This window comes from Amia ocellicauda, chromosome 7 (genome assembly GCF_036373705.1).
Source record: "Amia ocellicauda isolate fAmiCal2 chromosome 7, fAmiCal2.hap1, whole genome shotgun sequence".
Taxonomy (NCBI): domain Eukaryota; kingdom Metazoa; phylum Chordata; class Actinopteri; order Amiiformes; family Amiidae; genus Amia; species Amia ocellicauda.
This window is the reverse complement of record NC_089856.1, coordinates 18,606,882-18,621,360: the sequence shown is the minus strand read 5'-3', so window position 1 is coordinate 18,621,360 and position 14,479 is coordinate 18,606,882. Positions and strand designations below refer to the sequence as shown.

General features: G+C 37.8%; 1 protein-coding gene across 6 annotated transcripts in view; it reads right to left on the bottom strand.

Annotated features, from left to right (window-relative positions):
- The window catches only part of ect2 (epithelial cell transforming 2), an 87,905-nt gene that overhangs the window by 32,851 nt on the left and 40,575 nt on the right, over positions 1 to 14,479 (bottom strand). For all 6 annotated transcript variants that reach the window (XM_066708814.1, XM_066708816.1, XM_066708817.1 and 3 more), the window contains 8 exons: positions 11,991 to 12,213; positions 8,029 to 8,150; positions 4,504 to 4,623; positions 4,319 to 4,387; positions 3,641 to 3,751; positions 3,446 to 3,542; positions 2,877 to 2,958; positions 2,573 to 2,651 (listed from right to left, as the gene is read on the bottom strand). In XM_066708814.1, the coding sequence (XP_066564911.1) occupies positions 2,573 to 2,651; positions 2,877 to 2,958; positions 3,446 to 3,542; positions 3,641 to 3,751; positions 4,319 to 4,387; positions 4,504 to 4,623; positions 8,029 to 8,150; positions 11,991 to 12,213 (903 nt within the window). The remainder of the gene's footprint in view (positions 1 to 2,572; positions 2,652 to 2,876; positions 2,959 to 3,445; positions 3,543 to 3,640; positions 3,752 to 4,318; positions 4,388 to 4,503; positions 4,624 to 8,028; positions 8,151 to 11,990; positions 12,214 to 14,479) is intronic.

Here is a 14,479-nt window from a genome sequence, read left to right as displayed (position 1 = left end):
AATACAATGGTACCTTACATCATTGAAGCAAGCAATGAGGAAATTGAAATTAAAGTCCACGGACTTCGAATACATACTTCAAATGGAAAAAAATGAAAACCGCAAATGTATACTACAGTGGATTGAAATTGAAAATAATGCATTTAATAACATGCATTTAAACTGCAAATGCCTGCTAAAAAATGAAACCTACTGATACAACATGGAAGCCTTAAAAGTTGTATGCAACTTCTAGTTATATTTGAAGTTATATACAATACAACAATTGCATGAGTCACCAGTCACTGGTCCTCTGCTGCCTGGACTGCATTATATTTTGAATTGCTCTGTTTAATGTAAATTTGACTTTGTAATGTTTGATGCCTTGTACTTAACTGTATTCTTGCACTTTGTATTGCACTTATGTTGTAAGTCACCCTGGATAAGGGCATCTGCGAAGAAATACAAATAATAATAAAAAATAATGAGTCTTCAGACATTTTGGATTAACTGTTCAGAGATGCAAAAGCTAAAATTCAACATGGTTTCTTAAGTTCTTAACATGCATCTAATAAAACTATTACTAGTCACTTTACTACTTACATGTAGTTTAAGCTAGTAGAGTTGTATATTAGATTTAAAAACACAAGCCCCTCTGCTTTGTTAGGCACTAGCTGCTGTGATAAGGATCACAGGGGGGGAGTTTCCATGTAGGGGTTTAAACACATGAAGTGATGATTCACATGCACATTTGGCATCAGTTATGTGGTCAAGAAAAAACACCCAGAGAAGGACAGGTTCAAACCTAAATACTCCAGTAAATATTGTAAAAATGAGTAAAAATGAAAAAGCACGCCCATTCCAAATATAAACAATATAAATATTATACATCCTTAATTGATCACATTATAGAAGTGCAAGATTTCAAGGTAAAGTAAGTTGCCGATGGACATTTCATTGTTAGCAATGTTGTATTTTATGTTCATAATGCGCAAAGCTGTTTTCTTTCTTTCTATCTTGTGGGTCTGTTGTGCACCATTAAATACTTTACATCATGTTGTAATCCTACCTTTAAAACACTAATACAAAGTATTAAAGCCGCAAGGCATGTGTACCAGTTTAAATTTGAACATATTGTCACATGACAGACATGGATTCCGTGATGGAAGTGTTATTCTCATGCATGTAAACCAGCATTTCTGGCCTTTTCCTGCAAAAACCACATGATAGCTGTACATAGTTTACAGAGTAAATACAGAGCTAATTTACAGAGTGGGGTTTAAACACACAAGTGAACTCCACCATAGATTCCACCACCAACACTGAAAATACATTCACTTTGCAGGGTGGTACAGAAAGATCCACTTCAGCCTATCTTGCAAGGACAGGTAGTTGATACTGGTTCATTTCCCACCACAACGACAGGCATTTCATTTATTGAATTATAGTTTCTCCAAAATATGTAGTCACCTCCAGTGGTGTAGTTGTAGAATAAAAAGTAGCCGGTGCTGCACACATCGTTTTGTAAATGAATTGTAATGTTAATCGGCGGGCTTTATTGCTTAATCTCATCATATTATTTCAGACAAATACACTGCTCAAGGAAAGGTTTTAAATACATTAATTCATAATTTTAAATATTTAGAATTGAGAAGCAGGGGAGAGAAAGAGTGGCACTGCTCCACCCAGGTCCACTTCACCAGTGTCAGAGGCAGAGTTCCGCCTTGAACGGATTTTATGCTTTCTATCTTGTGGGTCTGTTGTGCACCATTAAATTAAAGTGCTGGAGCAAGCCTCTGGTCTGGTGCACTCCAACAGCATTACAGCCCTGGTCACCTCTGTAACAATCACAATCCCTTCTCTCTCTAAAATAACATCTGGACCATACTGACTGAATAAGCAGACTGGCTTAATGCATGTGCATGTTGCAATGGGTAGACAAAATATTTTGCTACAAATTCGACTTCGTTTGGTTTGGTATTTGATGGAGTTCGGATTTGCTAAACGTGCGAAGTTCGACACCTGTGAATGCAGATTTGAAATTCGTCACAACTCTATTAATTGAGAAATTCACATATGCAGATATTTACTTTTGAAATGCAAAAGTGGCTATATTAAATTAATCTGATTGCTGAATGTGCAACAAGCAAGTCATTCTGATGATCAATTCAACACCCTACCTTCAACACCCAGCCAAGCAATGTTACTGACTGGGACAGTAATTGTACGTTATGGCAAGTTAATACAGTATTATCCATCATTATATGAATTACACCATTGTTTGCCGTGCATGATAATTCAGCACCATTATTAAATGAGGAAAAGGTGAAGGAATGATTATCAGGTTAAATTTCTCTCAGTTAAGGAGTCTGTCTCAAAGTGTCCCAGGATTATAGCACCACCCCACGGAATGAAACTTTCAGGACATATTTAGAAAGTGTAGGTACACCCTTTAATGTAAAAAAGGGAAGTGGATAAAATGAAATGGTATGGAGACAGACTGCCTACAGAATAATGTTAAGAATGCATACAGAATCATTGAACAGTCGAATTTACTAACAGAATGCGCCACAAGATTCATTACTGTACTTACTGGGCAGCCATCAACTTCATAGACCACATCAAAGATCTGTTTCTGTCCCTCAGTTTTTCTCTTGTCCTCATTTATGTGGCTGTGAACACAGACATTTCTATTTTAACTAATATTTAAAAAAATGAAAATGTTTCCAGCTGCTCTTATGTCTATGTGAAAATCTTAATTTACATTAACAGACACCGATTTAAAGTGTACTGACTGACAATAATAAAAATAAGTTATATGGACTTTGGATACTGGAAAATACCAGTAACTTAAATGCAACTGAAACAGGAGAATAAAAACAATTCCAGTCACTTACGTCATGACTTCTTTGAGTGATTCAATTGCCTTTTCCAAAGTGACTTTGTCTGGATTGTCATTAGCAGTGTGTTTCTTTATATCTGAGAGATGGAAAACAAACATACCTGTGAAAACTCACCGACATATCATTTTCTCATGATTCTTTAGCAGCATTCATTAATAAATTAGCACACCTTGCACATTGATCCATTCAGACTGGCAAATATGCAGTGACTGGCAAGCTGTGAAGCATTAACTACATAAACTAATGAATTCCTCAAGACAGCATCTCTACTAGGGTCGTTACTAGGTGAGTCACTAGAGAACTGATGGATACAGGATGTATTTTACATCATTTTCAATGATAATTGTTTATGAAGATATTTCGGGCATTCTCTTGCAACTCCATTTACATATACATGCTACAGGGTTTTCTGGTTTTCATTCCATGCAATGTAATAAATGAAGACAACGTATGTAATTTGTCAAATTAACAAGATATTTAGCCACAAGATAGGGACACTTATGAAGTAGGGTTATACAGAACAAAGCTTGTGGAACCACACAGACCCACACTCAGGGTTTTACCATTGAGAAGGAGAGCAACGCTTGGCAATCTCTGCACAGGGCGAATCAGCAGCTCCACCAGCGTCTGCCGCCCACACTCAGGCTTTGCCTGATTGATCTAAAGACAAAATTAACTCATTAAGCAGGCTGTCAATTATGAAATCTACTATAATGTATATTCATTCTTTGGGTATTAAAAAAAGAAGTTTACTATACCTTTAAAAAAGCATGAAACCTAGGTTTCAGCTTTTCACATCTGACTATCGTCTCCTTACTCATTTCAAAGAAGTTGACAAAGGGAGGGTAAGCTTTCACCAGGTCTTTGGACTGTTAAGAGAGACAGGTTCGTTGCTTTTATGGCAAAGATTGCAAATGTGTATTAGACAAATAGAACTTAACCATGCTTGTAATGAAAATAAATAAAGGGGCATGTGTATTAGCAATGTATTCTATCTGAACATACTTCAAATTATAAAGATGTCTTAAAAGGAGAGTCCTTGACAAATGAATGCGGATGCAAAATTGAGGACCTGAAAGGAGAACTAATACATAAAACTACAGGACCCTAAGATTGCCATCAAAAGATTACGTTAAAGCATAAAGAGCAAAAGAGACTGAAATTACAAAAAGCTGTGTAGACAAACAGCAAGATGAATGTTTCCATACTGGACCAAGGAAATACTGCAATGGACTTCAAGAGACCACAAAATACAGACTGGACAAAATTAAACCAGTGTAAGTAGCTGGAAACGCTACACAATGACTGAGAAATTTTGCAAGAGCTTGATTCAGCACTTGATGGACAAACAGAGGCTGAAAATAAGGACAATGGTAAGATATGCCTGTACTAATGTGCATTAACAAGTCTTTCCAACCAAAGAACGTCACACTTACGTATTTTAAAATTATGTCACCCACACTTTTATCCTCCGACCAGTTGATTACCAGCTCTTCAAGATCAGCCTGTTAAAGAAGGCAGATGTCAAGGAAACAATAATGCATTGAAATTATAAACTAAAATATACATTATATACATTATGGAGTGAAAAACAAATATCGTAATTTAAAGAACAGTTTACCTTAATTCTGGTGTGGACTTCAAATACGTCTGGAATGCTGCCAAAAATGGTTTTAATTTCTTCCTGAGCAAGAATAGGACCACCAAGCTGTCCCTCTTTCTCAAGTGGGTTTTTAAACAACTGAAAGCAAATAATAAAATGCTACATGTTAGACATAAAACAGTAATAATTATATATAAATTCTCAAGTATTGAAAAGAACACATTTGTATCCATCTCTGAATTAGCAGCTTTCCCTTTAACAGCACAAATAACAAAACTTAATTAATAGCGTGACAAATCTGGGCCACTGGGTCCCTCTTCTCCCCAGCTCCTCTGGGATGCCTACTTTTGATCATGTGATGTTTTCAGTCCATATTTAATTCGATATAATTTCCAACTGTTTCAATGAAAGCCTTGAGCCTTGGCAGGGCATTACAGATAGCTTATCAAGGTATAGCTGGCATGATGTTCAGAATCACTCCTTACTGGAAAAGCAGCACCCTCCCCCATCAGACAAAGTGGAAAACAGATTAGGACAGCTGCTGAATCTGCTGAATATATTAGGGATGCACCGAAATGAAAATTCTTGGCCAAAGTCGAAACCGAATATAATGAAACCGAAGGCCGAATACCGAACATGGTTTTTCGAATTTTTTCCATTTATTTTGCCAATTTTTTTTTCACCGTTGCATAAATTAGTCTAAATGTGCTTTTTACTATTAAGAGAAAATCAATTATAAAACAATTTAAAAATATTTAACAATGCACATTTTAACATTCCAGAAGACATACAGCACAATATAACAAAATAAATAAATTAGTAAAATTAAAATATTTTTATTTGGCCATCTTTGAGCATTTATTCAGGTAATTAAATCAATCACCGTATAGTATAGTATAGACTAGACAGGTGTGTATGAGGGAAAATGAGCTGGATAGGAAAAACATGCTCCCACACAGTTTCTGCTTGCAAGTGTTATAAGGTCTTTGACCAAAACATTGCATTCTACTGAATTATAACACTTGCTAGGCGGGAGCATTGTTTTCAAATGAATCAATCACATATGCAATAACATGGCAGCTAATGGGGCTCTGTATAAACACAATAAACTAACACAAGAGAAGGGGTGTTATATGGTCACACATTTTTGCTCTTCATACACCTCTTCCTCTTCAGTGCTACTCCCTTCTCTGGGTTTCTGCACGTCATTAAAAGGATTTAATTGGATTGGCAAGATATTCATAGAGTCACGGTCTGTGGTTGGGTAAAAAATATATAATCTCTAGGAATGATGACAGACCGCAATGTCCTTTCCATTGGCCAGTACGATGCACACCAGCAAAGACAAACTGTATGTAAACAAACCTCATGTTTCTCTTCAGCAGAATCTCCGGTACGCAGCAAAACATGCATGTTGCTATCGCAAATCATTTCAACACAAATTAATACGTTGTAATTGATGCAAATGATGAATACTTACTACTAACAACAAAATATCAGTAAACAATAAATATGTATGTAAAAATACATTAGAAGCCTATGGAAATGGCATAATAACACCAGGTCCCGTCAGACTCTTGTATTATTGTTGCCGACATTATCACGACTTTTTATTGTCACAATTTCAAATTAACTGTAAAGGTTGTGACTATTTGTTTTATAAAGGAATATTTTGCAATTACAGCTGTAATTGACCGAACAATATGTTTTTCTTTTTCATTCAATTGCCAGTTTAGCAATGTGAGCTGCAACGAAAATGCCTTAACATTAGCGTCCTTGTGGCAATGTTTTCCAGTCACAACAGCAAAATACAAAATGTATAAGACCCATCCAGCTAGCTAATTTATACAATCTACTTGACTAAATGATTGACTCTTCCTGTCCACACCACACTCAGACTGCCGCTCTGCGTTCAGAAACAACTGTGCGCTCGAGTTCCAGCGAATACAGAATAAACAGCAATAGTTGGTTGCTATTTGATCGAGTCATCAAAAACGTCATTGTTTGGTAAAATGTATTCAGTCTTTTCACTTATTCGGCCCGAACACCGAAAGTGCTTTTTTTGCTATTTTGGGACGAATAATTTCGGTTGCCGAACATTCGGCGCATCCCTAGAATATATATCATATCACAACAGGCCTTTAATTCGAGGACAATTGTTATTTCAGGATAGGCTCTCTCAAGCATGAGGAGAGAATCCACAAAACCCCTTCTCACCTATTCAGTTCTTGCAGAATAATGCTCACTCTAGCCCCATTCACACTGAAATGACAGAAAATTGCAGGCAACGTTTGCCAGCTTTTTTCCTGTTGCACTACCATTCACACTGGCTTTGAATGTAGGAAAATTGCACAATGTACTCATTCACACAGAAAACAGATTGCTGGCAAGAGCGCTGTAGCCATGGGAACAAGACGCTACAGAAGCATGTGGATTTGGGAGAGGAGACATGGACCGATATTCTGGATGTGTTTGTAAAAGTTCGATCATTTCCCTGTTTTGCCAGTTTCCTGCCATTGTGTTTACTGGGCTATTTGTTCTAAACAGGGTGCCGGTTTGGTTCAGACTCACTGCCAAGAAAAAATAGTCAGGGAAAAGCAAACAATACGTCAATCTAGTATGCGTATTTGCGCTGTGACCAGGGATGGACATGCAAGCATCGCAATATCTGATATTACTGTCTTGCGTGGGGGGGGGGGGGGGGCGAGTTGCACATGTGCAGTGGGAGTAGCACCTGCACAACTCACCCCCATGGCGGCCGGGGGATTTAAGGGTTGCGCATATATAAGCAAATACATTTTATATGACTATTATATGCATCTTTTAAAGACATTACATGTTTTAGATGTACTTTTGTGTGGCGAGAAAATCTATGTTTTATAATATCCTGTAGCTGTGATAGAAACTACAAGAATTTGTGGTGTGAGACATTGGTGTCCATCAGGTTGTTCACAGCTGTAGTATCAACACATTTCCATTGCAACCATATCTGAATGAACCTCAGTCCAAGAGTGTCAACTGTGAACAGTTTAAAAAAATATGAGTGTGGGGCTACTTATTTTTCAACATAAAAAATATATTAAACTTATATGGGTACAGCTTTTTCTGTCAAATACACTAATTGAGATGTGTAATTACGGACATCCACGAGCAAGTGCTGCGAGAATAAAGTGTCATTCAAAGTTTGACTCCTCGTAGCCTATTAAATCGGAAAATACATTTGGACATTTTGTTTCTGATCTTACTTTTATCATTGTAGGCTATTTTAGGTATTATTAAATTATGTAGCATATTTAATGATAGTAGAGGACACTTTTTCAGGCTACAACGATTTGATATGATCATTTAAGATTTTTTTTTTAAATTAATAGTGAACTTAAAGTTCTTGGTACGGAACATCCACAAACAAAACAAAGCCCACGTTTAAGGGACATCATTCTTTTAAAGATAAATTTAATTCCAAAAAGTGTGCAGCGCCTCCCCATCAACCCCCCCCCCCCCATCAACCCCAAAATCTTCCCCGATCATCTTTGCGATGCCTACCTCTAACACTGTCGTGAGGATGTCTACGTAGTTACTCTCAGTCTGGTACAGCTCCTTAGCAACCTGCCATCGAGCAGATTGTTTCATTTGGGCAGGGGTGGAGCCTTTGGACTTGACATTTTCTGTAAAAACAAAGAATCAGCCCCCAGGGATTAAAGTGCAGGTGCATCAATTTTATGACATATCTGACAGTTTACACTTAACTATACACGTTATTATTGCATTTTCATTAGCACCTACACTAGCACCTTGCTTAAGACAACTTGAACTTGCTACTATTCCTTGTGGTCTTCATTTAAGTTGTAACTAGGGCTGTGCCGGTAAACAGTTGAAGAAGGCTGGGTGACAGGGGTAACTACAAATATTTAAAAGTGTTTCTATGAAAAGAGGACGTATCAATGAGAAGTGCCTTATATGGAGTTGTTTTTCCTAAAGTGATGTGTGCTCCGAGTTCTCAGTTCCTCTTTAGCTGCAAAGATTGTATATGCCATAATTATATATTTAAGTGTCATGTCTCGTATACCGTCAACGTAAGTCAAGTCTGCCTAAACTGTCTATACCCCAGCAACAGATGTGGAGCAGTAAATGTAAAAATACCTATCTATCAGAAGACGTACGGAAATTGCATTATAACAGCAGCAACCCTACTAACGCACAACGTTGTAGCAATATAATTTACGTGTGTTAGCTGTGAATAAGCACCTGCCAACTCACGCATCTCCTCTCATATTATTGTTTCCCGATAACTTTTCTTACCACAACTTTAAATTAACGATATAGGTTGTGAATGTTTATAAAGGAATATTTTGCAATTACATCTGTAACTGAACACCAATATGTTTTTGTTTTTCAATTTGTATTAATTTTAATTCAAAAATAGTTTAGCAATGTGAGCTGCAACAAAAATGCCTAAACATCAGCGTCCTTGTGGTAGTGTGTTCCGGTCATAACAGCGAAATGTATTAGACTATCCGTATCATTCATACAATCTACTCACCTAAACAATTTAGTTTTACAACACACTCAACATACAAACTGCTGGTCTACGTTCAGAAACGCACCTGTGGGTTCGAGTTCCAGCAAATACAAAATAAATAGCAATAGCTGTTGTGTGTAGCTTAATGATATTCATGAGTTTTTTGCTCCTCTTTCCTTTATGTCATTTCAATTTTCACAGAAAGGTGTTTGGCTTTTAGGTGGGTTAACATACCAGCTGTAGATTTGTGGTAGTTCCACTACACATTTTACACATAACAGTGTTTTAATTTACTTTGTCAAAGTATTTCCATGCAGAATTTCTCTGTGAGGAAGCCATTGGTCACGTTCTTGTAGCGCAGATTTCCGCAGACATGCACAGATCTGTAGAATTCCACCAATCCCATTGGTGCAGCCTCGCAAATCTGCACAGAACTGCAGAGATCCACGTAACACGAATGCAACCATTGTTAGCCAATCAGACAAAAAATAACAAAATCCCACCTTCCCGTCAATCTTCATTGCAGCTACATAGATCAACAGTACAGGCTTTAAAATTAAAATCAATATATACTTTAACTATCAAATGTTAGATTCACTTGTCGATAGTCGAAAATTCTACTATTCGTTCTCATCCCTACTTTGGACCGAAGGAATTAGTTATGTATCCAGTTATTGTTTTTGCGTCCATATCTATAGCACATTTATTATAATAAACATGTTTTACTAGCTATTTGTTGCAAATGGATAAACTAGAACATAATTTCATCACTGCACACAAACTATTCTATTCTTGATTTGTTGTCATACTAAAGACAAAATAAAGCTAAACTGACTTCTCTGTGCATCAAAAAGCTGTCAAAGTTTCAGACAGCTGTTCTACAAAAAAAAAAAAATCTCTTCCTTGCAATGAAACTAAAGGAACATTGTTCTGTTTAACAGAAATGTTCTCATGTTGCTAATGGTTTATTTTAGGGATAGCATACTAGAGGCTGTCTTAATTTTGTATACAAAAAATAAATATGCACAATGATGATACAGTTGATACAGATGAAGCTAGTTGATACAGAACACAAGTCCTACTATTATTTTTTAATATAAATAAAATACAAAAGGTTTGAAGGTGTCTTGGTCATTTTTTGTTTAGTGAGAGAAAAAAAATCATGAATTGTTCAAAAGACATTTGAAGAAAAAATATATTTAGGTAATATCGCCCAGCCCTAATGTTGGGTAGCACGACTCGAATAATAAAAATATCAAATGTCAAGCTTACTTTACAGCTATAACTTGTCATGTTAAATTCTGACTTTAATCTCAGAATATAACCCCCCCACCCCCGCGTGCCCCCCAAAAATCCCTACGTGGCCCTAATACTTTAGAACAAAGTTTACAAACGTGAGGAGGCCATTCAACCCATCATGTTCGTTTGGTGTCCATTAATAACTAAGTGATCCAAGGATCCTATCCAGTCTGATTTTAAATGTTCCCAAATTTTCAGCTTCAACCACATCACTGGGGAATTTGTTCCAGATTGTGACAACTCTGTCTCCTGTTTTCCGTCTTAAATGCCTTGCAGCCCAATTTCCATTTATGTCCGTGTTTCCCCGCTAATCTGAAAAAGCTCCTCCATACATAGTCCATTAAACAGGGATTTTTTCCCATCTTCTTAGTTTTATCATTGTAGACTATTTTAGTTTTCTATTAGTATTCATACAGTATTGAAACGATTTGTTGGGCTCCAACGCATTGATAATGTGATAATGCGTTGATAATAGGCTACCAGTTAAGAATTTTTTGTAAAAATGTTCAACATTGCAGCGCCAATGTGATATTGTTAAGTCAATATGTTGGATTTCTGGCAGGAACCTCCACACACAACATAACAAAGTACAGGTTTGTAACACTTAAAATAAAAAATAAAAAACATTTGCAACTGAGTAATTTATATATCGTTCTTTTCAATTTAATACTTAGTTTTAAGTGTAATTCAGACTTAAAATCTCCACTTCAACTATTTGCAATTTGCACATCTTTCTTTAAAAATGTAAATATTTATTTTATTCTGTTTGAATTCTGTCTAAGGTAAATCGATATTAAAAAATCTGTCAGCGGCAAAGCCCTAATTGTACCGTAATTGATATAACTGATAGTACTATAAGCCTCTACAATATTGAATCTTTCCTTGACACTAACATGAATGACCTCAAGACTATGACCACCTGCTGAACTCTGAGCATCTCAAATGCCATGCTTTCTTGCAGCCTGAATCACCGTTTACATCAGAGATCTGAGATGCTTTCTTCTTGTCGTCTTTAGCCTCAACCACACTGAAATTCAAGCTCTCCGATGTACCCTCGCGAACTGAACCTTCTTGAGAGGAATTGTAAAAATTATACATGTCTTAGGGTTCCTCATGCACCTCAATGAGGCTGAACCCATGCTGAAGGGGTTATGGTTATGTGGAGGAACTAAAGCTTGGCCTCCACCCCATGCTTTGTGCTGGAGTTCTGTTCCCAGTTTCGGAGAGCTGGTATAAATATGAAGTTTCCGTCTCTCTCTCACTCTCATTTGCAGCTTCTCCCTGTTATTTCTTCCATTTCACCTGCACCCTTTCCTACTTCTGCTCTATATGCTGTGTGGCATACATTCTGCAAGAAAGAGACCTGTTCAGCTTTATATATGGTCCACTCAACCTGAACATACATATATATTTTTTAAATGTGGCTTCAAATCTCACTGACCTGTGCAGAGATCTGACCATTGAGTTTAACAAGGGAGTGGTTTAGCTTGATTAGAGACGGTACACTTTTTTTTTTTGCAATTTTCTGTACTGAAGAAAGAATGAAAAGTACAAGGGTTGAGGGCTACTATGTGTAGTTTTACCATGATGACTTTAAAAGATGCACCAAAAAAACTAAACTAAAAAACTAAAAAATCAAAATAATTGGAGCACTAGGAGTTGAAGTTTCTCTCCCCCTACATGGTACCTCCTAGGGTCTTTCCTGAGTCAGGGGTGTTGGAGATGTCCAGCAGTGATCCCATGGACAGGGAGTGCTCTGCAGACTGTCTTTTGCGGGGAGGGAAGGGGGAAATCTCAGTCTCCTTAGTGAGCTGCACCAGCGTATCTTTCAGACGCCGTCTCTTTCGGTTGCTGTTGGGTGTATTCAGGGACAGCAGAGACACAGACTTCTTCAGAGCTGGGCTGTCCGGCTGGAAAATAGGTAGTTTGAACATAACTGGTGAGCTGCTGTTGCCAGCCTCCATTTGCATGTGGTCTTTAAAGTTAAAGTAATAAAAATAGTAAATCACAATAAATTAAACATTTTACTGTGTAAAATATGACCCAATTAGAATTATTGTAGACGTATAAATCCCGCAAGGGTCACACTATGATTAGAGGACTAAAACAATCACAAAACAGAAAAATATTTTGGTACATCAAAATAGTACATCTCTAAAAATCAGAGGCATTAATAACATCTTCTAAATTAGGTACTAGGGCTGGGCGATATATCATGGGTTTTTTCCCCCGATATATTCAAGATTATGTTTTAGTGCGAAATGGAAAATGCCTGTATCGCAAGAATCCAGGTTCTGTTATAATGTTGTAACGTTTACAAATGCAGCATTTCACTGTCTCTTCTCTGTCAGCCCAATGTCAAATCATGCCCCAATTGCGAGACATGTGCACAGAGGTTATCCACAAATCACAACCCTAGACAGCCTTTCACAAATTGTAACCATGCCGGAGAAGTGTAGCAGCAGTAAGAGTTCCATCAAAATGGAAAGTGAGGAAGCCAGCTCAGCCTCTCATGAGGATGAAATCATCTCCAAAAAGGGCAGTAATATTTGTTCAGTAATATGGAAATGGTTTGGGTTTAAGAGGTCTGATGTTCAGCAAATGAATGTCCTGTGCAAAGTTTGTTGAAAAAGAATTGCTACAAAAAGCAGCAGCACAACCAACCACTTCCATCACCTTAAACAGAAACACACGGTGGAATGGGCGGAATGCTTGAAACTTCGCAATGCCGATTATTCCAGTCGCCCAATTCCCAAAACCTAAAAGACCATAGCCACATCCTTTTCAAACATCATCCCTTATGACAAGAAAAGTTTGAGGTGGAAGGAGATAACTGATGCAGTGACCTATTGCACAGCAAAAGATATGGTCCCAATCTTTACAGTGGAAAAGCACAGCTTTAAAAAGCTGCTAGGTGCAGCTGACCACAAATATAAGCTTCCAAGCCGTGAGTATACTACTTACCTTGCATTACTAGTACTTGTATTGTTTATTTTGATTTCCCCTATGCTCCCTTCCCCTGGCACTAACATCTTGTCTGCACTTATCACCTTTTACAGTCCAGGATGTAAGACCTCATAAATTGTGTAAATTGGAATTTGTAAAATGTATTATGCTTTGAATTGTCCTGTATTTTGTGAAATGGAATTTGTAATATGTTATGGCTTGTACTGCACTGTATTTTTGCACCTTGTATTACTAATATTTTGTAAGTCGCCCTGGATGAGGGCGTCTGCTAAGAAATAAATATTAAGAAGCAGCAGCAGCAGCCCTGCCGCGATTATACACTGCTACCTGCAAAAGAGTTGCAGAGAAACTGGCAAGTGTTTTTTATTTCCACCACAGCCGATCTATGGTCAAGCAGAACGTCAGAGCCATACCTAAGTTTGACAGTCCACTACATAAATGAAGACTGGAAATTGCAAAATGTCTGCCTCCAAACATCTTACTTCCCCGATGATCATATGGGTGAAGTAACCGCCCAGGGTCTCAAAGACTTTCTGGCATCGTGGAAGCGAAGCCCAACAGGTGTGCATGACAACTGACAACGGGAGCAACATGATAAAAGCACTGTGCTGTCTGGGGAGAACTTCGTTAGCATCTCCTACCTCAAGCCTGTGCTAAACCTGTTCAACAGCAGCCTCCTGCAGCCACAGGAAGGTAAGAAAGAGCTCAAAGAAAATCAACAGTATCTCAACGACAAGTACGAAGATCCTGCCACAGTTTGAACTCCTGGATATGGCCTCGCTGGTGGATCCCTGGTTCAGAACAACATATATAGCAGTTGGCAAGATTGAGAAGATTAAACAAAGAGCTGTTTTGGAGCTTAAGTCTCTGCTAGCTGAGGAAAGCACACGTCACCCTGGCACAACTGTGAACCAAGAAGAAGAAAGTGAACCTGTGTCTAAGAAGGGCAAGAAAACACTTGCAAGCTTCTTCAAGAAGACAGAGCTGTCTGGCCCACAGTCAGAGGAGGACAACATAACAACTGAGTTGTCAAATTACTTTGTCCCCTGACACAGACCCAGACAATGACCTCCACCTAGTGGTGGAGGCTCCATGAGGCCAACTTCCCAAGACTGCGTAAGCTTGCTAAAAGTACCTGTGCATTCCTGCCACAAGTGCCTATTCAGAGAGGGTCTTTAGCACAGGTGGGAACATTGTGACATGTCACAG